The sequence below is a fragment of the Leptonotus elevatus genome, chromosome 16 (genome assembly GCF_054856555.1).
Source record: "Leptonotus elevatus isolate MCC_2025b chromosome 16, RoL_Lele_1.0, whole genome shotgun sequence".
NCBI classification, from domain to species: domain Eukaryota; kingdom Metazoa; phylum Chordata; class Actinopteri; order Syngnathiformes; family Syngnathidae; genus Leptonotus; species Leptonotus elevatus.
The window spans coordinates 16,727,301-16,751,489 of NC_141254.1; the positions used below are offsets into that span (position 1 = coordinate 16,727,301).

A 24,189-nucleotide genomic window follows, 5' to 3' on the forward strand; every position below is an offset into this window, starting at 1 on the left:
CTAACCTGGCGGGATCAAAGCCATTCCGAAAATGTGGCCCGAATAAAACAAGCGTCGCTATAAACCGTCAGTCTCATCATGCATGTTGCTGTAAGAACCACAAGTACCCACAAGCCAGTACGGATTAACACACAGGATCTTCCATGTGACACCTCCCACACAGGCTTCATCCAGTTATCACCCCCCCCCCCCCCACCACCCCACCCTACTTCCGTTGTAAAAATTTGCTCAGGATTAGTCACACACAAAGAAACTAGGGCTCATCTCCATAGCGCAGGATATGCTGTTTTTCAATCCCATGACGTGAACAACTACGGGTGTGACACCCCAAATGAAGCAAGCGAAAAAGACCAATTGCTGAAGACTATCTTTACCCACACCAAGCAGATGTAAAAAAGATGAATTAGTCTTTAGTCTTCTTTTACATCTACTGGTACTTTGATTGCTCTGGTCCAATTCTGTCAAATGAAATTGCTTCCTCTCCCCCGGAAAAGGTAAAAAAAATCTGAGCAAAAGAAAATGTGTCACAACAACCATGCGATTGCGCCCATTTCTCATTTGTCAGCAAGAGAACAGGAGAAAAGCAGAAAAAAAAGGCTTCTTTTAAAACGGTAACCATTGAGTGAAAACATACAACAAAATGATTTCAGTGGAATAACAATCCTATATCAATATCCTGGGATATATTTGACTGTACACACCCACCGCTGTAGTGTACTGGAAAAGGACAACTTGGAAAAGGTCATTTCTTGAATACGCCAATTAGATTTTCTAAAAGACTAAATGGCTTATTCCCCATAATTAAACAGTGCAGTGTGTGTACTTTGTTTGGAACCACAGGGGGCCTGGTACAAAATGATTTGGTCCATAACCAAATAATTGTGTTCACACCTGACCAAACAAATTGTATCAAGTGGGAAAGCAAGACAAGGACATTTTAGTATTTTCTGGACCAATTAAGTGAAAATAATCTCTGATTAAAATCTCAGACAGGTTTGAAAGTTAACTGAAAGTTGCTTAAGGCGGTTTTTCTATGTTAACTACGTTCATGTTAATAATGGTGAAAATGTTATGTTCTTTCTGTAGATGGAAAGTGAAGAATAGTGATAAATTGTTCCAGGATTAAAACGCTGACATTCCAAGAAAATCGTACTGTTAAATAATTGACTCAGAGGGCAAACGGGTTCATTCAGATAAAGCCATATTAAGGAAAGTTTCTGTCAGGAAAATGCATCCTATTAAAAAAGAGCAGCTGTTAAATAACCATAGATAAGCAGCGAGCGAGCAGGGACTTGAATTGAAGCCGCTGTCGTCCCCGGTGTGCCAAGAACCTCTCAATGTGGGATCCTCCAAAGACTTGTATTCGTTCTGCCACCTAACCAATCAACCGATAGGTTGGTGAAAGGCCACTATGTCCCGGAAAAACAGCATCAGCAGCATTGAGGTGGCATAAGTGGCATTTTGGGCTAAGGTGTCAAAATAACCTCTGCATAATAGCTGGAATTACTAACTGAATATCTTGTCATGACATGAAAAGAACTTTTTCTGCCTTTCACAATAAAATAATTCTCATGCAAGCCAATGCAGCATCCCACGCTGCATAAATGACAATTGAAGCATTAGCGGATATAAATGGGAGAAACCATCATCCTCCGACATCAAACCTTTTCAGATCCTGCAGATAATCTTTAAATGGAAGATATATAAATGTGGATTAACAGATAGACAGCCAATTGTAGTTTCAAAGGAGTGTGAAAATGTGGAAACTGTCTATGATTGAAATAATCGTTAATTTGATATCAATGTTATCATGAAACGAGGTATCTTTGTGTAATGACAGAAATACAAAAGCTTTGTGTTTGTGGTAAGCCTTTTTTTTTTTTTTTTACAACACTACATTTTGAATAATTTTGGTGAAAAATACTGCCATCATTTTAATTGGTTGTTTAAAAAAAACAAAGAGATGATTGTTAATGGTTAAAAAATGAACAAAAACAGAATATTCATAATTATTTATGTACACAGTGTACATCTTAAAATTTTTTTTTACATCTCATACAAAATAACTAACACAGCATTTGCTTTTTTTTCTCTTTTGCTTTTTTTTTTTTAAATTGCGGTTCATCAGACAATCGGCCCAAACAGTCTCACCGCAAGCAAGTCTCAAAAGGTTATGTTTAGGTCTGATGACGAAAATGCCATTGTGAACTCAAATATGGGCAATGAGCACCCTTTGTGTGTGTGCTGGCCTAGACCGAGCTACTAAAATACTATTATAAACACATCCTTGGCCTCCCATGCAATTTAATCAAGAAAAAAAAACGTGTATAGAAAATGATGAAAATAAAAATCATGTGAAGAAAAATGGCATTGAAAATGGAAAGACAAGTCCTGGGTTTGAGGTCTAACATTCTCACTGAAAATAATAATGCATTTAAGATGATGACACATTTAATTGTAAGATGGTCGCAACTTACCTGAAATATACATATAGCCGCCATACACCGTCCCAGCATGTCCATAGTGTGGCTCATTCATTTTGGCAACGTACGTCCATTCATTCGTCCTTGGGTTGTAGCACTCCACAGTAGCTTTAAGACGACCAAGGGGGGGAAAAGGAAACGTATTAGTATAAAAGTAGGTCAAGACACAACTAAGGAGGACAAACGGCAGCAAATGAGACCTTGGAGGGTCTCAGCGTGGGAGCTGAAACACAACTTTTGAAACGCGGGCGGCACATCCTAAAAAACACATCAGCAGGGAGCGAACAGGAAATTGGAAGATAGTAAGACTGTGAAATCATTTCTGTCAAAAGTTCCTGAAGATATATATATAAAAAAAAAAAAAAACTGCAACGATCTGGAAACGAAACCTGTGATCATTCATGGAATGATGTTTACAGGTTGTGTAAATTTGCTGAGTTTGTGCGCCTTTTTTGCGCTTCAGCTACTGTCGTCTTCATAACATGAGAGTAAGTTTGAAGGCTGTGCAGAGCATTGAGAAACAACTGCATTCTTATTTTCCCTTATTAGCGATGTGACTGAATAAAGAAAAAACAAAATTGACAGCAGAAGGCAAGGAGAATGCACCCAATTATTACAATATTGCAATGACAAACACAACATAAGGCTTTTATCAAACAACGACACTTAGTGGTGAAACTTTTATGGCTTGTGTCATTTTAAGTGCCACAACAAAACTATGAAAAATAATTAAATTAGTCCGAAGATTTACTGGCAAGTCTTATCCATCCCGCAGGCAAGCAGAGGGTTTCTCAGTGGGTGGGACGAATAAATACTTTGCCTACTCATCACTGGTCATTAAAAGTGACCTTGAGCTGTGCAGTCATACAATAGAAGAAGCAAAAATATATTGAAGCTTAAACACTGGAATATTGAGGATTTACACCTGAAGTTATTGGATGAAAAGCGCTATTGTGATTAGCGTGACCTAAATAGCCTGCAGTTTTTTTTTACCCCCCCTCTCACAAATCTTAATGGAACCAGTGCGCAGCCAGGAGAGAACTGGCAGTAGTGGATCGAGCCAGGGTATTTTTGTGACCTTCAAATTTGGCCCAAAACACAAGGGACAGAACCCAGTAATTGGATCGGCAAGCGACAAGTGTTCTGTGGAGGCCGATTAGTCCCAATAATCTCAGGGGATTAAGAAAAGAGGCAAGAAGGAGAAGAAAAAAAAAAAAAGCATAAATCTTAGCTTGAGAGATTGCTTTTGTTGGAAAAGACCACAAAAAGAGAGACTGACTGATGAGCACCAATAAAAAGGGAACCTTGCTGACTTGGAACACTCTGCTTGATAAAGACCTATAAGAGAAGGTCGTAAAAAGATGTGATTTAATCCTAAAAGACTATTAAAAACAACTTGACATATATTTCATTGCATTGCCACCATTGACCTTAAAAGACGTCCATAGAAACCAGTTACAAGATGAATTCTCTCATTGGTGTGACTGAGACTTACTATAATTACTTTGCCTACCTAAATGCCTCGAGGTCTGGGCCAAACCCACAAATCCAACAATGCGGTTCAAAAGAACATCTTTAAAAAATGGATCTAATTACATCACTACATATTACGCCTTTTGTTCTGTTTCAACTCATATTCACACAGTAGGAGCGCCACGAGAGAGAGTAAAAAGATATAATTGTAATATACAGAACATGAAAGTCGGAATCGGCCATGAGGTGGGCAGCCACTGAATTGGGGTCTTTCGTCTAATTATAAGCTCAGAAAATATGAATGTTTCAGCGGTGGCCATTTTCTAAAAACTCAATTCAAATTATGGGTGGTACAGTTGTAACGTGCGGTGGCTGATCAGCCGTGGACGGCGCAGCTGGATAGCAAAAAAATTAGAGCGCAACAAAGGAACTGGAAGTCCACAGGCTTACTTTTATTAAAAGGAAACAAAAAAAAACTGTGGGCTTCTCGGCGCTAACACGCGTCACGATAAACGTACGCATCCAAGTGCTGCATATGCACAACAAAAACAAGGTGCCACACTGCAGGCTCCTTACTTTGCATATATTGTATATTTCTAAAAAAAAATTTTTTTTGCAGGCTGGGTTTGTGTTTCCGTGGAATGAGTTTCATTTTTAGCAGGGACGGAAAAAAAGAAACAAACTCACCGAGCTCCCCAGCCGCATTCCTTCCACCGACAGCATAGAGGTGTCCCTTGAGTGCACTGAGGTGGAAGAAGGTACGCTTCTCGTTAAGGCACGCCACCTGCATCCACTTGTTGTAGCGAGGGTCGTAGCGGAACACGGTGTCCACCGCCGTCTTGCCTTTGGTGTCATAGTTGCTTTGGCCCCCCACCACATAGAGGAAGTTGCCAATGACCGCGATGCCGTGCTGGTAGCGCGGCGCGTCCATCGGTGCCAGCGCCTTCCACTCGTGCGCCTTCTCGTCAAACAGACGCAGCTCCTTGCTCACCACCAGCTGCTGCCGCAGGACGCCGCCCAGCGTGACCAGGTGGGCGCTGTCCGAGCGGATGGCTGTCCGTTCCGACTGCATGACTGGCTGCATGTAGGGCATCATTTGGTAGTTGCTAGCTTCCAGTAGAAGGTTGACGCACGTATTGTCCGTGCGCATGAAGTCCACGGTCTGCACGTGGTTGATGAGCTCCTGCGGGTTCATGAGGGGGAAGCGGATGTTCTTCATGAGTTTCGAGGCGTAGTCCATGCGACTGTCTTCGTAGCGTAGCCAGCGGCAAGCCGCCTTGAAGAGGTCCAATTCGGTGCAGTGTTTCAAGCTGTTGCTGGACAGCACAAAGGCCAAGCGCTCAAACGGCAGCTTGACAAACTCGCCGGTGCCCAAAAGTGAGGGGAAGTTTTTCAGTATGAAATTGTTGACATATTTGTCCACCTCTGTGAGGTTGTATGTGTTTGCGATGCGGCCCACCTCGACGCAGTTGTCAAGGGAAACCTGCAGAGGGGTGACGATGCAAATTTAGAATGACAAGAGATTGGAATAGTAGCTTCTTTTTCTTTTTCTTTTTTTACACACAGAACTATTTCAGTATGAGCTACCAAAAGTATTTTTTGCAGACGCAAGCAATGGACACAAAGTTATAGAGCTCACTAAGAGCCACCTCCGCTTTTTGTGTCACTTTAAAGGTACTATTACATGTGTAACGTGATGTGTGAACTAAATGGCAGTGTTTGTTTACCTTAAATGGGAATTGCCAGCGCGCTAATGCTAATTGCGATTGCTAACCGTTTAGCAAAGTCAAATTTTGTTGGTGTTTAATAATGCACAGAAGATAATTAGTACTAATATCCAATAATTTCACTTGTATGTATGTATGAAGTTTGTGAACTAAACGGTGGTTAGTGTTTGTTTACCCTAATTGGTAATCGCTAGCAGGATAATGCTAATCGCGATTGGTAATCGTTTAGCATTGGCTAATAATGCTTGTGCACAGAAGATAAATAATTTGTATATATATATATATATATATATATATATATATATATATATATATATATATATTGTTAGATTATTAACATTGTTTCAATTCAACTCATGTAGATATGATGTATGTGTGAACTAAATGGTGGTTACTGTTTGTTTAACATAAATGGTCATCACTAGCACACCAATGCTAATGGCGATTGCTAACTGTTTAGCGTAGGCTAGTTTTGTTGGTGTTTAATAATGCAATTTAAAAAAAAGAATGGACAGTGACAGCCCTATGTCTTCAATGTAGCCTCATTCAATCATTCATTCAAAAGCGAGGTAAGTGCTTTGACTCATCCACCGCCATTGATGACGTCAACAATTCATTTGCATTGTAAATAAGTATATAAACAGGTAGCTAAAGAAAAAAGGACATTCGAAATAACGTACTGCACAATTGGTGACAATATTGCGCTGTAGTAAAGCCCCGTGTGCTTGCTTACCCCAGATATAAGAAAGACCTTGCAGAAATCCAACACGGGAAGGATTTGTAAGAAGCTGGCCGCCTCGAGTGTGTCTTGCAGATTCTCCATGTTGAGCGACAACTTGGCTGTGTAGATGAAGTCGATGATCTTCTTCAGGCCTATTCGGTTAACTCCGTGGAGCTTGATGCACATCAAATCCTGTTCTTTCATTCCACCTGCATCAGAGCAAAGCAGAGGATAAGCAAAACAGGGAGATACTGCCACACAACTGATACATAATCTTCTTTGATTGACAGGTCTGTGAGCAGCTGTATCCATGTGATGCTTTAGTATGAAGGATAAAAGAGTTGCATTTAAGAACAGAACAGAAATTCAGTTCCAAAGAATTTGGTTTTAGAAATGTATCCACAATCTCCATGCGAATATCACATCTCGTATCCTTAAAAACATTTGTTATTAATATACTTTCACGCCTTACATGCTGTTCTTTGTGATACCAGTCAGTCGGTACATAATAATTCTGCACCAAGAACTTTATCACAGCCAATTCCTAATAGCTTGGCATTCAGATTCCCACAATGGTGTGGGATGCAAGCAAGGGGTCATTTTTAACAGAACAAGTAATAGTGACATAACTGGTACTATGTCAAAGCATGGCTTTATTCATGAATCAATGAAAAAAATGCTTTACCTCAGAATACAATAGAGGAAAAAAGATTAACCAGCCATTTAATGAATCATCGATGCACATCCCACGCACAAATTATAGCAGGAGGACGAAGGAGAAGCAAATACTCTGAATCATTTCTGACCCACCTGTGAACATGGCTTTGAAATAGTCAGAGGAGGAGGCCATCATTGCTCGATGAACAGGGAAGGCTTCATCGCCATCGCCAGCCACCAAAGTGACATCACATAGCAGTCCCTCTATCCTAAGCTGGTCGAATCCCTACAACAAAGAATTGTCAGATGTTAGGTAGTTGTCACAAAAGACTAGTCCTATGCTAAGAACTCTGGTTAATACATACTCCCAAAAATGAAATTCTCATTATTAACTCATTCACTGCCATTGACGGCTATAAACGTCAAAAATTCATTTGAACTATTTCTGTTACATTTTTTTTCCACTTTTGTTAACAAGAGTATGAAAACCTAGATTTTTTTTTTTATTGTACATTTAGAACAAATAACAATTTTGATTAATCGTGAGTTAACTAGTGAAGTTATGCAATTAATCACGATTAAAAACTTTAATCGCCTGACGCCCCAAATTTTTTCATCTTTTTTTTTTCCCATTCACGGCCATTGATGTCAAAAATTCATTTGAACTATTTCTATTAGTTAAAAAATTCCCCCCCCCCCACACTTTTGTCAACAAGAGTATGAAAACCTAGAATTTTTTATTGTACATTTAGAACCGATATAAAATTTGTGATTAATCGTGAGTTAACTAGTGAAGTCATGTGATTAATTACAAAAATAAATAAAAATGAATTGCCTCTTGCCCCAAATTTTTAATAATCTTTTAAAAAAATGAATCTATGGCAGTGAATGAGTTAAGTATTTCATACGATACAGTACTAAAAAAGATATACAGAATAATTATATTCGCCTCTCAAGGTTAAAGCCGGGACTGAATTGCGCTCCCACCTGAAGAACCACTGAGCTGTGAGTGTTGCTTGTGAAAAAACGTGTGTTTCCAGTCTTTGATGCCTGAAGGTGAGCACAGATGCCCATATCACCGTAGCCCAGAGCCACTTTCATGTGAGTGTCGTCGTCCTCCACGAGGGATCTATGACGAGAAAGAAAATTCGCTTTTACTCGTGTCACTTTTATTTCCACTGCTCCACACAGAACAGCTTGGATTGCCAAACGCTGGATCGGCTTGTGCTTTCACCACATTGCGTGTAAACTGGATGCTGATGGTTAGAGTGTAACATCATAACAAGAAATGAAAGGGAATGAAAATTGCCTATCAAAATGATCACCATTACCAACATTTTTTATTTTGAATACATTTTGGAAATTAGAAATTGTAAACAGATTCTCGTGCATGCATGATGCCACAAAATGTACTAAAAATGACCAACACAACAGTTAATAGTGGTGCAATTGTATTAAACCTACCCAATCAGAGGCTCTGGAAATTAATTTCATTAAATGAAAAATAGATTTTGGTCAATGAATAGAAACACACACGGAAACGGAAACTAAATTGAAAAAAATCTCTTAGTCCTTTATAGGGCCCGACCAATGTGAATTGCCCCTTCTTCTTTTTTTTGCCGATGCCCATTTTGGTAGGAAAAGAAAAATACCGATTACTAATTTGTCCATCATTTATCTTCATAAGTCATTGCAATTTTTGCTATTCACGGGCTGGCCTGGTTTCCCCATGAATACAGGAGTGATCGTTTATATATTATAAAAAAAACAACAACAGCAAAAACTGTATTTTAATTAGTGAGATTATGAGAGTGAAGTGAATCCTTGTCATGTGTATCATATTGAACAATTTCATTTATGTTGCACTGTTTTTATTATTATTTTGTATTTTTGTTTTGAATGACAGAACCATAAAATGACCTTACCAGCAAATTTCCTAATTATACAAGGTGTTTGTAGGCTTTATGTGTAATAATTAATGATACCAGTGTTACTTAAATGCAGTGTAAATTGTTGGAGGGAATGAATTGGAAAAACAATCGGCAAACGTCGGCCATTTGGCCGATCATTTTGGCAAATGTTTGTTTGAAGGGCAGGCGATTTAATCAGTCGGGCTCTAGACCTTAAGAGTTAACAATACTAACAGGACTTACAGGATTCCTAAAATCAAGGCATGTATAGTCAACCTTTCAAATGTTTTTTTTTTTTTGGTGGATTCATGCATTTTCATTCAGCCATTCCTGCTTGAGGATCCAGACCGAGCCGTCTGCTACTTCAGGGATAATTCCCCCGTTTTCCTTACACGGCAGGAATAAGTGGACAGAGTAAATTGCAAAAATCAATTCATCTTGAATCATGTCCAATGTATTCAAGGGAGAGATATGAATAGTTACCAAAAAGGAGAACAACGGAAAACAGTCCATTCTTGATTATGATTAGAAACCGTGAAATATCAAGCATTTCTGAATTTCCCCTCTGGGGATCAATAAAGGGCATCTTATCTTAATGCCAAAACTGGCCAGACATGACAGACATGTCGAAATCCTGGTAGATGAAGATAACCTTCGCCAATGGTTAACTCTAACATTTCATGCAGTCCCCCTACCACAGATCAAAAAGCGTTTGTTTGAAGAGATTTGTAGTTCATCGTACACAGGATATGATTCCTTGTGATGTGTCTCTAACCTTTTGCTGACCTTTACTCTTGGACATAAAAGATCACAACCAAAAGACAGAATGAGACCAAAAAAAAAAAACATTTAATATATGCAGAATTCTTAGGGGATGAACCATTTCCATTTCGTAAATGTGCTGAGCATATTCATGCTCCTAAATGGGGAAGCTGTTTTGAATAGTAGCCTCTTGTCTCTTATTGCCAAAATCAGGACCAGCCATGCAGTTTCGACTTTTGCACCATCCGAGGCATCTGCATTGCAGCCTGTAATAAACTGTGTGGGCCATGAATGTGACGTCAGTGCGTGTAAATAAATGGTTATATTACACAAATGTAACTAACTAAAATAAAGTGAACATGTTCAAATGACCTATGTGACGTTTTTTTCCCTTTCTTAGCTTCGGAGCTTGCTCTCGATTGCGCTCGTTTTTAATGCGTAGTGACATTTTTGTGTCTAGACTCAGGCAAGAAACTAATGAGTGCAAAGTGCACAGCTGTGTGATGCACAAAGACAATTATTCAACAACTGGGCCGGACAACATTGTACTAGATTTTAGAATTAATTAAGAGCATGTTTCTAGAAACAATCGTGTTTCTTTGTTAGCAGTTAGGAGGAGGCAGAAGCAGAAATTATTCATAAGAGGTTGGGGTCTGAATGCGCGCGTGGTTTTTCTTTATAATTACCGGTACATGCAGTACTAAAGTAATAACTGCGATATACAATAGTGAAGTAATAAAGGTGAAATCAAACATTTGATGGAAAATATCCTGGTTGGGCATTCATTCATACTTGATAAAAAAATAATGTTAGTGTGTCATGACATGACATTTGGCTAAAATAATGAAATCAGTAAGATAATGTTTCGGTTACTGAGTTTCCAACGGCAACACTAATATGGATATCAGGCGCCTGTAAAGAGACAGGCAGTATTTTAAAACAATAAAGAAGTCCGTTTATCACCAGAAGGAATCTCTTACAACGAACCTTCTATCTCGCAGGGAGATTTATTCGCACCTTCAGTGAATAAAAGGTTTAAACATATTACAGCTATCCTCCACTGGGTAGCGTGACAGAATTGTCAGGGGTATCCCACACTTTAAATGCCGGTTGGCGTGATTTTGATCCAATAGTGTTTTACAAAAATGTCTGGCGCAGCATAGCAGTAAATCTGTCTCAAGCAGGCTTGTGCGCAGGCAGACCATCAAATGTAGCAAACTAACTTTGTTGGAGCGATGAGGCAATTCTCAGTCTCTTAAGTGAATGGAGACCATTTACAGTATGTGTTTTTACCATTTAGTAAAAGCTACGTTCCCATGTGCTTTGTGCACATTTTATTAAAAAAAATTTTTAATCCAGAAAGCTTCCGAAGGCTATTAAATGTTTCCCAGGCTATTGGCCAACATTATAGCTCATCTTTGTGTTCAATTAGCAGATTTGAGCTATAATAGAACACAACAAGAGGATAAGGTCATTTAATTGTGATTTCAGAGGCATGGTGGCCACAGAAGCCACCACAATCTTGGCAACAAATAGGCGCTTACCAACTGAGAGAGATCGAAAAGTGCTGACTTAACAACAAATCAACAATCGACAAATATGAGGATATTATGTCTAAAGGCAATGTTTCTTTTAGTGCTGTCACTATCGAATATTTTTTAGAATCAATTATTCAATCGACTAAATTTTTATTTTGCATTAAAGTGTATTATAAAAGCATGTTTTCCCGCCTGATTACTGTTTATTGACCAGTGACTGATGGTCATTTTGTACTTCGTGTAGTGATTAATTTTTTTTAAATAATAATTAAATAAAAAGGGCCGGGGAAGGGTTGATGTTGTGCTATGTTACTGGTTCGGTCATTGTTTTCAAAGCAAAAGCAGATGTTTGCAAATTTCTTATTTTGATTAAACACAGAAGATAATCAGTCTTCTTTCATTTTGGACTACAGAAATTAGTAAACAACTACTGTTGATGCTGAAATCAGAGGATTTGGACAATTTTAAATAAAAAAAAAGGCTCCAAATAATTACTCTATTATTAAAATAGTTGTCGATTAATTTTGACAGCTCTAGTTTCTTTAGTGAGCTCAAAAGTGATGACAATATACATTTCATACAAACACAGTCTAATAGAAAGTACAATGCTAAAACAGCAGAACCTCAAAAAGGTTGAAAACCAGAAAAAAGGTCACAAAATGTGGAAAGGACCAACAATTTCTCTAACAAAAATACACTTCGAACTACTTTGTGGTAGTGGTAAATAAAGATTTAGTTGGACACCATCTTAAAACTTTTAGTGTTCAACCTTTAAGGTTCCACTGTTAGTGCGAATTGGCAATGTTAAAAATATGTCCATTTCCATGATGGGCGTGTGACGGATAAACAACTGAGCTGGTTGCCACTCGTTTCACATTCTACGGAACAGGAAGACTAATGGGAACTTGCTGAAAGCAAAACAAAAACACGAAACAGATGTCATCACCGCTACCACTGCTCAATTTGATTGTTTCTTTGAATGAAGGTGAAGGGTCACACAGGATGGCGCTACAACTAGCAGGATTTGACACCGCCGCTGCTTTAAACGCACAGCGATCACAATCACAGGAAGAACACATTTACATTTACCCTGTCAGGTGGTAAGGCGGACAGGCAGCGAGGAGCGAGTGGTTTGTCCACACCACAAAGGAGTGTTGGTTGCTGCCGGAACGAAACAAAGAAGACAACAAGCCACAGCATCCAACATGAGACGGGAATCTCACAGTGGTTGAACCCAAGCAGAGTCCATCTCTCGTACTGATTGATGCAATCGTTGCAGAATAGTCTATTGCCAAATTCGCTTGTATAGTGGCAAGGGAGAGTTTATTTACTCAACAGCAGGTTGGTGTCTATTGGGGGGCTGGGGGGGCTTTATTTGTATGAGCGTCTGTTTGGATTAGCAAACAATATTAGATGACACTTATAGCTCACTTTCCTCCCAAACAGATAATGATTATTGGTTAAACTATTACGTACAATCTTAATGAAGTAAAGTCAAAACAAAGTCAAACGGGCTATTATGGAGAAATGCAGACTGGGAAGAACAAAAAGTAGTCCCTGGACTCCAGTTCATAAAAACAAGCGATCAAACATTTTAATACTGCGGGGAACTTGTTGGAAATATCTTGTACGTCTCCACATTTTAATTAACTTGCTTTGGTGCTGCTGTTTTGGTTTGCAGTTGGCAAAAGAAATGAGCTCAGAGGTCAACTCTTTAATGTCCATGTGTGAGTAATTACAGTTACTACTTTTATTCTCCTAAGGAAGAAAAAAAAGGGCGGCATCTGCCATCTAACTTATGGGAGGCATTTATTTTTCTTGGGTGGTTTACGCACCCAGTGACAAATTGGGAGACGGCATGCTTTAGGGACGGCTGCCATTTGAGGAAATCCTGTGTAAATATCAAATTAAGTTAGTTCATTCAGACCTGTTGGTATTTGTATTCTGAGCTATGTTCCGCTAACAATATTTGTAGGTCCGCTGCAATTTGCGTCTGCATAAAGTAACCCTTATTTACCAATTGAGGTTTTGAGAACCCCAAAAAAGTTGGAAGTCAAAGAAACCACTAAAAAGTGTTAAGGGAAATGAAGAAATGAGGAGGGGAAGTCTATCAAATCCCCTTCATGTCAGTGGAAAGCTTTAAAACATCCTTCTACCAGTGACAGTTTAAGAAGCTAAAGTCAACTTGGCTTTTGCCGCGAGATGACAGTGGCTCTTGAAAGATTTATAAGAATAGCTTTGCACTCCATAGCTAGCTGCGAACCAATAGAAAAGTACTGTTAAGAGCAATCTAAGAAATCCCTCAGTGAAGAGAGAACAAGCAATGCAACAAGGGCCCTCATTTGACTTCCACAGAATGCGTTCAGTGTCTAACTCGATCACTCACATCTCAAGTCATTTTTCAGACCTTCTGTAGTACATTTCTTGGGCTACAAGAACACGTTTTTAAATAACACATCTCTCGCCATACATTTCAGACATGCCTTCAGCCACAGGGGAACTCATTCCAGATCAAATCCTGACTCAGAATAGCAGCAATGCAAAGGCAGAGGTAGAATGCAGTCGGAGATGCAGACTAGTGACACCTATGTCTCTCTTTCAATATATATATATATATATAAAAAAAAGTATTTTATTACCGTATCAAATGGTGGCATCAAGGACCGTATCATACATATTGGGCCTTTTCAACCAGCTTCCACCTGCATAGTTAGACAGCGACGACACACTTCGCCCTTCTGATAAACTGACAACTCAGTTCAGTAAAATGGCAAACTGCTTGTTTGTACCTGCCGCACAGTCAAAGGCAGCTGAGCAGAAAAAAAAAGACACAGCCTTGCAGCATTGTTGATAAATGTTCTGTCTCGCAAATCTATTCCATCAAACAGACCTTCAGGCAGACTGCATTTTAATGTACAGTTACAGTACCTGCACACATGGGCAGATTTATATCATGGCCATGTACATCATCACCACCATCATCATCATCATCATCATCATCTTGAATTCAGACAGAGAAGCTAAAATGAATCACAGCTTATTTGCTGTCCAAATTTGATTTCCTTTATGACCAAATGCTCCAAACTAAACAAATCCTGCAAATTACCCATGAAGTTCTAAAGTTACATTCAAACGCACAATTTAGGCGTTAAACACTATTTTGCTATTTCCAAGCAACTGCTTACGGTTCACTTTGCCCAGGTCATATTACCTATAATTACCACATCATCACTCTAATTATTGTTGAGAAATGTTAATTAGCAGAATATTAACATTTGACCACGGTATGCTGGCACCTTCAATAAATAGTGCGTTATTTGGAGCACCTCAAAAGAAAAATGTTCCTACCTGAACCACAAACGGTTAACAGGAGAAAAAGGCTCGTGTGTGGGTGGTGGAGACAATCTGTCAACATGCACAAAATGCTAAATCAACCTGACGGATACTGCAGAAGGAAGGCAAACCAGAACAGGATGTGTACAACTAGAAAGGACACAAGATGACAAAAATAGTACTTGCTTAGAGATACTTTACATTTTTAGGAACAGATATGAACACAAGTTGTCACTGTGCCGCAACCACAGCAAAAATGGCTTCATTTTGACAATGATGCGATACTACAAATTTTGGCAGCGCAGAACCGCCGCATGGAGATGAAAAGTGGTAAATCTGGAATGTCACAGAACTGTGATTTGATTCCTGGAATTATTGGTTGGACATTTGAATAAAATCATGGCATGTTTCAATACAAACAAATGTTTCTTGATACACATATACGGTGTATGACAAATAGTCACTGCGCTTTTTGGTGACATGATACGAACGACACAGAACATGGACGACGGAAAGTGAAGGAGAGAATTTGTCTTGAGATTAGAAAGAAAATTATAGACAAGCACGTTAAAGGTTATAGCAACCATCTCCAAGCAGCCTGACATTTGAAAGAGTGTAGTGAGCACGAGGGTAACAATTTCACAAAACATAACAATTTCACAAAACATAACAATTTCACAAAACACGCATGGCAAAAGTGTAAAAGCAGTAATATTGATGAGAACGCGACCGGCTATAACTTTTACAATTCAAATGGAAAAGAAACATGTTTTTGGGTAAACAAACAATTAAAAGAGCATAAAAACTTAGAACTGGTTGCATCAGTGTGCACGTGCTAAATCTTATACTTTGGTGAAGCAACTTTTACTTTAATTACAATGCTCAGTCTTTTTGGGAAGGAGTCAAGCAATATGGCACATCTTGACTTGGAAATATTTGAGCATGTTTGCGTTCAAAGAAAAAGCTCCAAATTAGATTGAGAGTGTATTACTTGTGCACAGCCCTGTGAGTTACAGTCAGGGTTTTACTTCGAGTGAACCATTCTTCTGTTAAACTTATCTGCAAATAGTTTTTTAAATCCAAAAATCTGCCTCATTTTTTGATGAAGGGAAAATGTGGTTTTTTTTAAAAGATGTTTTAATTAGATTTCCCCATCAAACAAGCGAGCTATGTAATCAGACGGCCATTTATTGTGGAAGGTGTTTAGCAATTTAATTCAATTTCAAGTCTGCCAAAAACATTGCAACTAATTAATCTGTCTGTATCTCGAGCCATGAAAATGTGTTTTATTTATTCAGTAGAAGTGAGATTCAAAGTAAAACTGATAAAAAAAATAAATAAAAAACAATCCTCAAGCTCTTATTGCGTCTGATGTCAGCTGTCAAATCGACAACATTTTGATTATTTTTGGAACACAGATACTCTAGTTTGATTAACAGATTAAAGCACTCCGGGTTGGTATTGAAGTAGGTTTCTCAAAACTGCGTGAACTGTTTGCCAAATTCATCACAAGAGATTTTGCTGCAGCACGAGCGTCTGACAAGACACTTGAATAAAAGTATTTTGCGGGAGAACCGTCAACTGTAAAGTCTTTCTATATAGTACAATAATTTGATTTGCGCACATCAGCGAGTTGGCAGAACAAAATAAGGCCATATGTATTCAAAACCTTTGCTGTGGATATAACCTTTACCCTAGCAGCATGCAGTTAAAAATATCACCGAAGCCTCAAGGGCTCCTCCACAGTAAAGGACCTACAAAGAGCGACGTTTCTCTGACCACCGAGTAACCTATAATTGGGGGGCCCGATATCAACCTACCCAAAAAACACAGCTTACAATAGACACGTTTCAAAATAGCAAGCGGTCTGCTGAGACGGCGTGAGGCGGAGCCTCGAGGCTTGACATGCTTCACTTGCGAGTGTGCGCGCACAACCTCCGCAACAAGACACGCAAAACGCCATCCTCAGCCACTTGCATGCTCTTGATGAGTCCTCATTGTGCTTTTGTGCGGTCGGCCGGCCAGTAAAAAGTCATTCCGACCAGACTACTACTGAAATCTCTCGGCGCTCTTTTTATATCGTAGAATGTCAAGTGACTGGAAATGTGCGCTGAATTCTGAGGAACAAACAGCAACAACAACAAAAAAAAAACACGTTTCTTGTTCAATACACTGAAGATGAAGAATAAAGATTATAAAAACATTCGAAATTATGCTTGATGATGATGATAAGTGGTGAGATGTTTGATCTACAGACTACTGTGATAAATCTGGGTGGGGATGTAAAAGGACCAGGGTGGAACCAAACGGTTTCAATGACAGGGCTATTGTGGTCTTGTGTGTACAAGTGTAGGCAGAAAACTTGTGATATTTTTTTTTTAAGCGATTAATAAAGTAACAACATTCATCAAGACTCGCGTCTTAACACGGAACGTGTGCATCTGTCAACCCTCACTTCGCTAGTGTAAAATTATACAGTAGAAAAAAACAGCAGTGTCTTGCGCAGCTGAATTTCTTTAAGCTCGCAAAATTAAGCTCATAAGTAGCTCCAAAGTAAATCTGCGCAATAATTGATGATTGCATAAATCCACTTGAACAAAAAAAGCCAATACAATTACCCAAGAGGTAGCCTAGCCTGCCCTCAAATGATTTAAACCCACACCCGCATTTTCACTCCTTCAACCCTAAACCATGCTGAGCAGGAGCTTTCGTGGAGAGCCGATGAAAAGAAGGCAAAAAGAGAGGATGGCAAAAAGGTTGTGTGAAGACCTTCTGCTCTACCCTCCCCCCCCTTCGAGAACAGTAGCAGATGACAATAGCTTCTAAACCAGGGCAAGCCAGACATCCTGACAAAGGCAGACTCCTCCCAAGCCGGCAAGTCCCCGTTTCCAAATAAACAGAAGCCACAGGGACATGGCAAAAGTCATGGACGTGCTCGCTTGCACCGAATTGAGTCCTGCCCAAGGCAGCGTGCCAGAGAAACACCAAATGCATGCCGGAAAAGGCTAATCAATTCAAACGGTACAACCCTCAATCACATGTATGGAACGCAAAACTGGAACCAAAAGTGACAGCGCCAAATGTTCAAAAATGCCTTTTCATTTCCCAAACCCAAAAGTGAGAAACAAACAGAAATGTCCCCAAATCCACGTTAGTGTTGCATGAATGCTATTACTCACATGTAGGCAGGTGAAAGCGGTGAGGACCGGGACGTCTTAAGGACTGGCACTGGGAATTTCCAGCTGACAGGCGAACCGCTTTTCCATTTCAACGGCATGTTGTTGTCACCAGAATGGTGCTAGAGCAATACTAACGGCAAAGAGCATTTCCATGCGAAGCTTCCCAATGCAGTCTTCCATACCACTCCTGCCCACACCATCCAAGGGGGAGGGCGAGCGGGCCGTGGCGACAGAAATACACGGGTGGAGGCAGTGCGGGCTACAGGCAGGGTTGTGACATTAGCGGCAGCGCCAAGAAGCCAATAGATTGCATCCACCGCGACTGCTCGCCTCGCTGCATAAGCCACTGTCGAGCGGTAGGAGGGGGAAGGAGCCCAGCCTTCCGCGGGGTTTATCAAGTGTAGCTAAGCAACAGTGCCACCTTGTTAGCACAGTTGTGATTACCACTGGGGTCATGCTATGGCATTATTTGCAGCAAAACCATTCGAGTTCAGTTGCTTTGGACCCAATGTAGTGGAATCTTTAACAATAAAAGACAACCAATCTCCAATTTGTTCGGATCTTGGGTAAAATAAGTTTTTGATTTTTTTAAGGCAAAAACATCATCTCTCAGGAAAATTCTGAACAATTTTAATTTGTCAGGAACACTTCGGGTCTCAAAAAAAAAAAAAAAAACTCATGGCGACAGAAAGACTCAAAACATAAAAAATAAAATAAAAAAAGAGTTCAGTTAATTTCAATTCTGTTTGTATGATGACTTAAATTCCAAAATTATTTTAACAAAGGTCCAAGTAGTGCTGCGTGATATGGACAATATTCTATAACCTGGTATAGGTATAATTTTATATCCTGATACATTTTTCCTTAAAATTACATGAAAATAATGGCAGTTTTTTCTGACCTTTTTTCTATTTATTTATGAAACACATTTTATATAGAAAAATATACAATTGTTAAAAGATTTATTTTTTTTTATACAACAAAAACAAATATCAAGTAGAAAACTAGTAGGGATAGACTGATTATCGGGCTGGGCCAAATATTGACAAATATCGACATTGGCTTTTTATGAATCTGAAGGCCGATAAAGCTGGCATCTCACTGAGCGGTAAATGCAGAGAATTTTGGGTTTTCATCGTGATTTGTAAGATATTCACAGACAGTTTTTACTTGTAGAAATTTAGAACATGTTTTTCCACTGTTTGCGAAGATCTTTTGAAATCTTTTACGAACCCTGACAAAACCCCAAAATTAGCTTCATTCTTATGCATTTGTCGCTCAGTGAGATACAGGGAACTTTTAATTAATGTAAATTTCCACCTTACTTCATAAAGGATTATGCTGACACTGGGAACTCTCTACACTTTTTTTTAATACAATTTCGTTGATTTTTTTTTTTTTTAACTTTATCGACAGTAGAAAACTTTAGGTAGCCTTTTTTTTTTTTTTATTACTTTAACACATGGTGATGACCTGCGAAGCTCCCTGGAATTTGTATCAGTTTTAAACAAAGCTGTCTATTCTTTATATGTTTAAAATTAAAAGAAAAACCTTCAAAGTGTTGAAAATGTTAAACGTTTTAACAAACATGCTTAATTTTTATTTTATTTTGACGCTAATATTTTCTCTTTTACTGCAAATGAATATCGGCTTGATATATCGGTTACCGGCCTCCTTGACTACTATAATCGGTATCGGCCCCGGAAAAAAACCTATATGGGTCTATCACTAAAAAAAAACAGTATTCCCAAATATCTGGTACTACAACCATTTTTCAAGGAATGCGCATTGTAATACACAATGTTTACATCCATGCTCCTCTAGCAGTATCATAAACCAGTATTTTCTGGTAATGTAGTAGGAACACTGCAATAGTTACATTAGTAGTAGCAAATAGAGTTAAGGTTACGACTTACTTGCGACTTACCCCCGCCTCTGCATAATGACTACCGCAACAACCACTTGGGCAGCTGAATACACGCAAAATGCTGCCTAACTACAATATGAATATTTAATGACATCATTTCCTGCACTTTTTCATTAGCATTTTAAATTTGAGACACCCAACACGTGCTACTGTACTGTACTACAAATACGACGGTCCAATCTACAGAGCTGAACACAGCACATTGGAGGTCCACAAATATTCCACTGTCTCCAGGTCAAGAAAAACTTTGCTGCCCCATCTGTCATCCCCTCACTTATACCACAAGTCATACGCTGACTATCAGCTAAATATAGCCAGCTGTAATATTACAAAGCTCTGAACTTTTCACATACAACCCTTGGATGCCTTTTAGAACTCTGGTGACTAAAAGGTTGCGCAACAATTGAAGATCGACATGAATCAAGACCCCCCCCCCCCCACACACACACACACACACACTTTCCCATTAAAAAGGGAACAAAAATATGTGAAACACATCGTGACTAAAAATAGACCGACCCGCCACATCATGACAACTTGCACAACACTTTATGATGAGATCAAATACAAGAGCTGTGTCAAAAGCTTGATAGAGGGTTGAAACATAAAAAGATAATACTGTTCTGCTTTAATTAGCAGTGTGACGAGACAAACTCGTGTAACAAAATGTTAGTTATTGTGGTTGCAGTAGTGTTAACACCATACCGAGGGAGCAGTTTTATTATCAAGTAACTAGTTGAGCCAGGTAATTTGACACAGCTCTCATTATCATGCAGTACAGGTCTAAACACCAACGACAAGCACATTTTTGAATAAGTACCTCTTTGATTGTGCCATTCAAAACGGAGGATCGTTACCACTGCAAAAGGCAATTTGTTTAGAAGCGACTTTATTATTGGACATAATTAGACTGTCCAAGTGGACATAATGTGGCATTTTCACTTCCTGTAGGTGTGACTGCCATGTGTTCCAGTATAATTGCATCCATATACTGAAGTGGGCTGTAATATTACATTACCATAATGTGATGTCTCCGGGGGAATTTCAATTCACACTGCTATATATTAATGTTGCACACCACAGACTAACAGATGAGAGTGATCGGGCATGCGAGGAGTCACACTGTGCCTCTGAGCTGAGGTTATGAGTCTTGCTCAAAGCAAAGTAGTCAAACTAGCATCACCAATAAATAGCTGCATTTTTGGGGGGGGATTCGAACAATGACGTTCCAAAACTTAAGTCCTTCCGGATGAGCTACTTGCGTCCGAGGAAATACATTCTATTGAGACAATTCTAAATTCTGAAATAACCCGCAAGGGCTTCATGATTTAATTTATAACAACATTTATATTCATCAGAATCAGCAGCATGTGTGCTGTGAAAGTGAATCCATCACAACCAATACTGAAATACTGATTAGCCAGAATTTGGATGGCAATATGCACAAATGATCTTTTTTTTTTTTTTTTTTGCCATACTCGACTGTTCTGTGAGGCTGTGAATACACGGTTGTTATATTCTGGCAAACAGGAAAAGATTACGCTCAAAGAGGGGATTTCCCCACTATAGACTTGATCCGGTGAAAAGTGGCACACAGCAATGCTCATTTTTGAGCCAGCCACATTTTTCTGGAACTTAAAAGTATCTTTTAACTTACATACCTTACCTAACGTGACATTTACTTTTTTTTTTGGCGCAGTTGAATTGCTTGAGTTTTGTTGCCCATTCATGTTCCAGCTGTTGTGAATGGAGCAGCAATTTAACGAAAAACTAACTCATCGATCACTGCCGAAATCAGAGATACGTCTCGGAACTGGTGCATGGTCGACGAGAGGCAAAAATACTACTGAAATGCAATGAATCAGATTTCACTCGTTTGGTGTCAAAAGAAGTGCAGCATGACATCAGCTATGGGAAGCTGAGCGACCACCGCACACGATGGCTCTTACGAATAGTATCATTCTGCTCAATGACACTGGGAAGGAATGACGGGATGAGAACGTGACAGTGAAACTTTTTAAAATAGCACTAGATTGTTAATGTTGCCAAATTGCCCAACCTTCGGTTTTGTCTGAAATGTACCTTCTATCAAGTCATTTTAGTTCACTCTAAATAAACAGATACTAGCCACATTACTTTGATTGCTAAATAGCAGAACTGAAGGGCACATTCAAATATTTGCTTTGGCCAACACCAGTATTATCAGTCAGTAAAGAAAAAAAAAAAAGGAGTCCATAAGTAAATAAAACCACTAACTTTCCATCAAACTATAACTAAACATTTGTCCAATAATTCTGCAGCAGTGGTTCTTATGCACGGTCCTCAAGTATAGCATCTTAACTCCTAATCGGGTATTACCTGTTTAACACCTCTGATTCCACATGAAGGCTTTTCTCCATATGGTACGACAGACTTACAGTCGGGATACACTGCCAGGTCAAGCCAGGCCAGATAACCACTGCAACTATGTGCTACTTGGTCATCAATCTGATATCAAAAATGTATTGCATCCGCCTTTATTGAAGATATCATTTAAACTCTCTCAATAAAGTTGAACAAACATCACTTGTTGCTCAGTTATGTAATAGCATTGCACATTCATTACCTGTCATGAAGTCCAATGGGCATTGCGTCCCCTCTGTGCATAGGGTGCTCCATACCCTTGCCAGGCCACACCTTTCAAACCCAAAACAAAATACTCTCAACATGGTATTCAATGCCAGTTAGAAAAGGTCAATCAAATTAGTGACGGCAACATTTGAAAAATGAATAGTACAAATGTTAATAATATATATATAAAGTGTGTCCCATGTTTAAATGCCTTAATTTACCTGATACCACCTAGTTCATACAATTCCTTCCACACTATGACAGTCACTTATTCTGAAATTTTAAAAGTCTGACAAGCAGACACATTTCCATTACAATCCAGATGAGATTATTAGGATTTGAAATATTGTACTCATCTTGACAAGTCTATGCGAATTGGTAGTTTTTAAGGTTATCTCACGCTGATATGCCATTTTACTTTTTTTATTTTTTTATTCCTAATCTAGATGTAGGCTAATTGAAGCTAAAAATATCTGCCTGGCGTCTTTCTTCAAAAGCGAAAAATACATCAACTGAAATGCTCGAGTAGTTTAAACGCTTCAATGTGAATCCCAACATAACCTGATGAAAGTTTTTTTTACCTTTCAGTGGCGCAATGCAACGTACTGTAAACGCATGGGAAGTGACTGTAATGCGTGAAAGGGGAAAGTGTACACATGAGTTAGCTAACTTGTTTATGTGCAAATAAAATTGCCGTTTAAGGTGGGCGATTTCAATAAGTCGGTTAAAACAACACATCGTTACATTATCAGCGCCGCTATCCTACAATAAAGCTCATTTTCCGGTCATTTGCGGTAAACGTTGCCACAAGTGAAAAGGCTAAGGCTAACAGCATAGCTAAGCTAACTCGTCAACGTTTATTATTAGCTAGCTCAATATACATTAAGAACGATTGGCAGTGATGTTGTCAGTTGGGTTTACTGGTAGCTATTCGATTTTGATCATTTAAAACAGCTAAACAAGCTGAATCTTAATGCGAGTTAGTTGGTCACATAGTTAGTTGCTACTTGGTCCGGTTGGATTGACCCGACCAATTAACAGACAGACTAGTTGTCAACCTGTTGTTTGCCGTATTTAAAATGTTCGATGTGTAATTCGATTATGTCTTGTGTGTTAAGTATACTCCCAAAACTTTAAATGATAAATTATTCCATACCTTCAACGACGAGGTAACGCTGACTGATGTCCTTGTTTTCCTTCCAAGCCCTCAAATCCACTTACAGAAAAGGAACCGCCCATTCATTTTTTAGCCAATCGGATTGTCGTTTATTGGTACAGCATGACCATCCAAACTTTTCATTGGGAGAATAGTATGGCAATCTTTTCTTATTGGCTCAAAACTTCCGTTACTAAATACAGTGTTTCTCATGAGACGTTTTCAACCATTTGCAACAATTCCTTTCATTATTAAGTCACCGATCAAATAATAATGACACTTTGGAGTAATTGAATTAGGTTAAAAAAAACAACGTTAAAAAAACAACAACGTTTAATTTTTATTTTGAAAATAACCTGTGATTTTTATTAATTATTGATCAAGTCTAAAAATATTTGTTAGTGACAGGCCTAGTAATTAATCATTAATTACATTCATTTATATGAAGACAGTGGTCATGTCAATGCTTTCTTCCAGATAATAACAGAAAATATGCAGCACTCGATTTCTTTAAATCTCTTCCTTTGTTTACATTTTCAAACGTCACTTACACAATATCAAGGAAAATCACAAAGCCCACAATGGTGAGCTATTTTTGGAAAAGGCCCGCGGACTACACACATGGTCCTACCTGGTAGCATGCCTCTTGCATTTTTATTTCTGCTGCATCCACACTTTACTTCATTTGCATCTTTGCACACATTCAAACTGGG

At 38.9% G+C, this 24,189-nt stretch overlaps 1 protein-coding gene across 4 annotated transcripts in view; it reads right to left on the bottom strand.

Annotated features, from left to right (window-relative positions):
- klhl13 (kelch-like family member 13) overlaps window positions 1-23,556 on the bottom strand; it is a 28,247-nt gene extending 4,691 nt beyond the window's left edge. Inside the window, exons 1-8 of one of the 4 annotated variants that reach the window (XM_086098784.1) lie at window positions 23,477-23,525; window positions 22,316-22,386; window positions 12,361-12,432; window positions 8,049-8,190; window positions 7,215-7,347; window positions 6,417-6,613; window positions 4,644-5,439; window positions 2,478-2,591 (exon numbers count right to left, since the gene is read on the bottom strand). In XM_086098784.1, the coding sequence (XP_085954910.1) occupies window positions 2,478-2,591; window positions 4,644-5,439; window positions 6,417-6,613; window positions 7,215-7,347; window positions 8,049-8,190; window positions 12,361-12,432; window positions 22,316-22,368 (1,507 nt within the window). In that variant the 5' untranslated portion in view covers window positions 22,369-22,386; window positions 23,477-23,525. Of the gene's footprint in view, window positions 1-2,477; window positions 2,592-4,643; window positions 5,440-6,416; window positions 6,614-7,214; window positions 7,348-8,048; window positions 8,191-12,360; window positions 12,433-17,783; window positions 18,129-22,315; window positions 22,387-23,476 lie in introns of those variants that run through there. The other 3 variants (XM_086098786.1, XM_086098787.1, XM_086098785.1) reach the window with 3 other exon arrangements.
- Window positions 23,557-24,189: the final 633 nt, after the last annotated feature.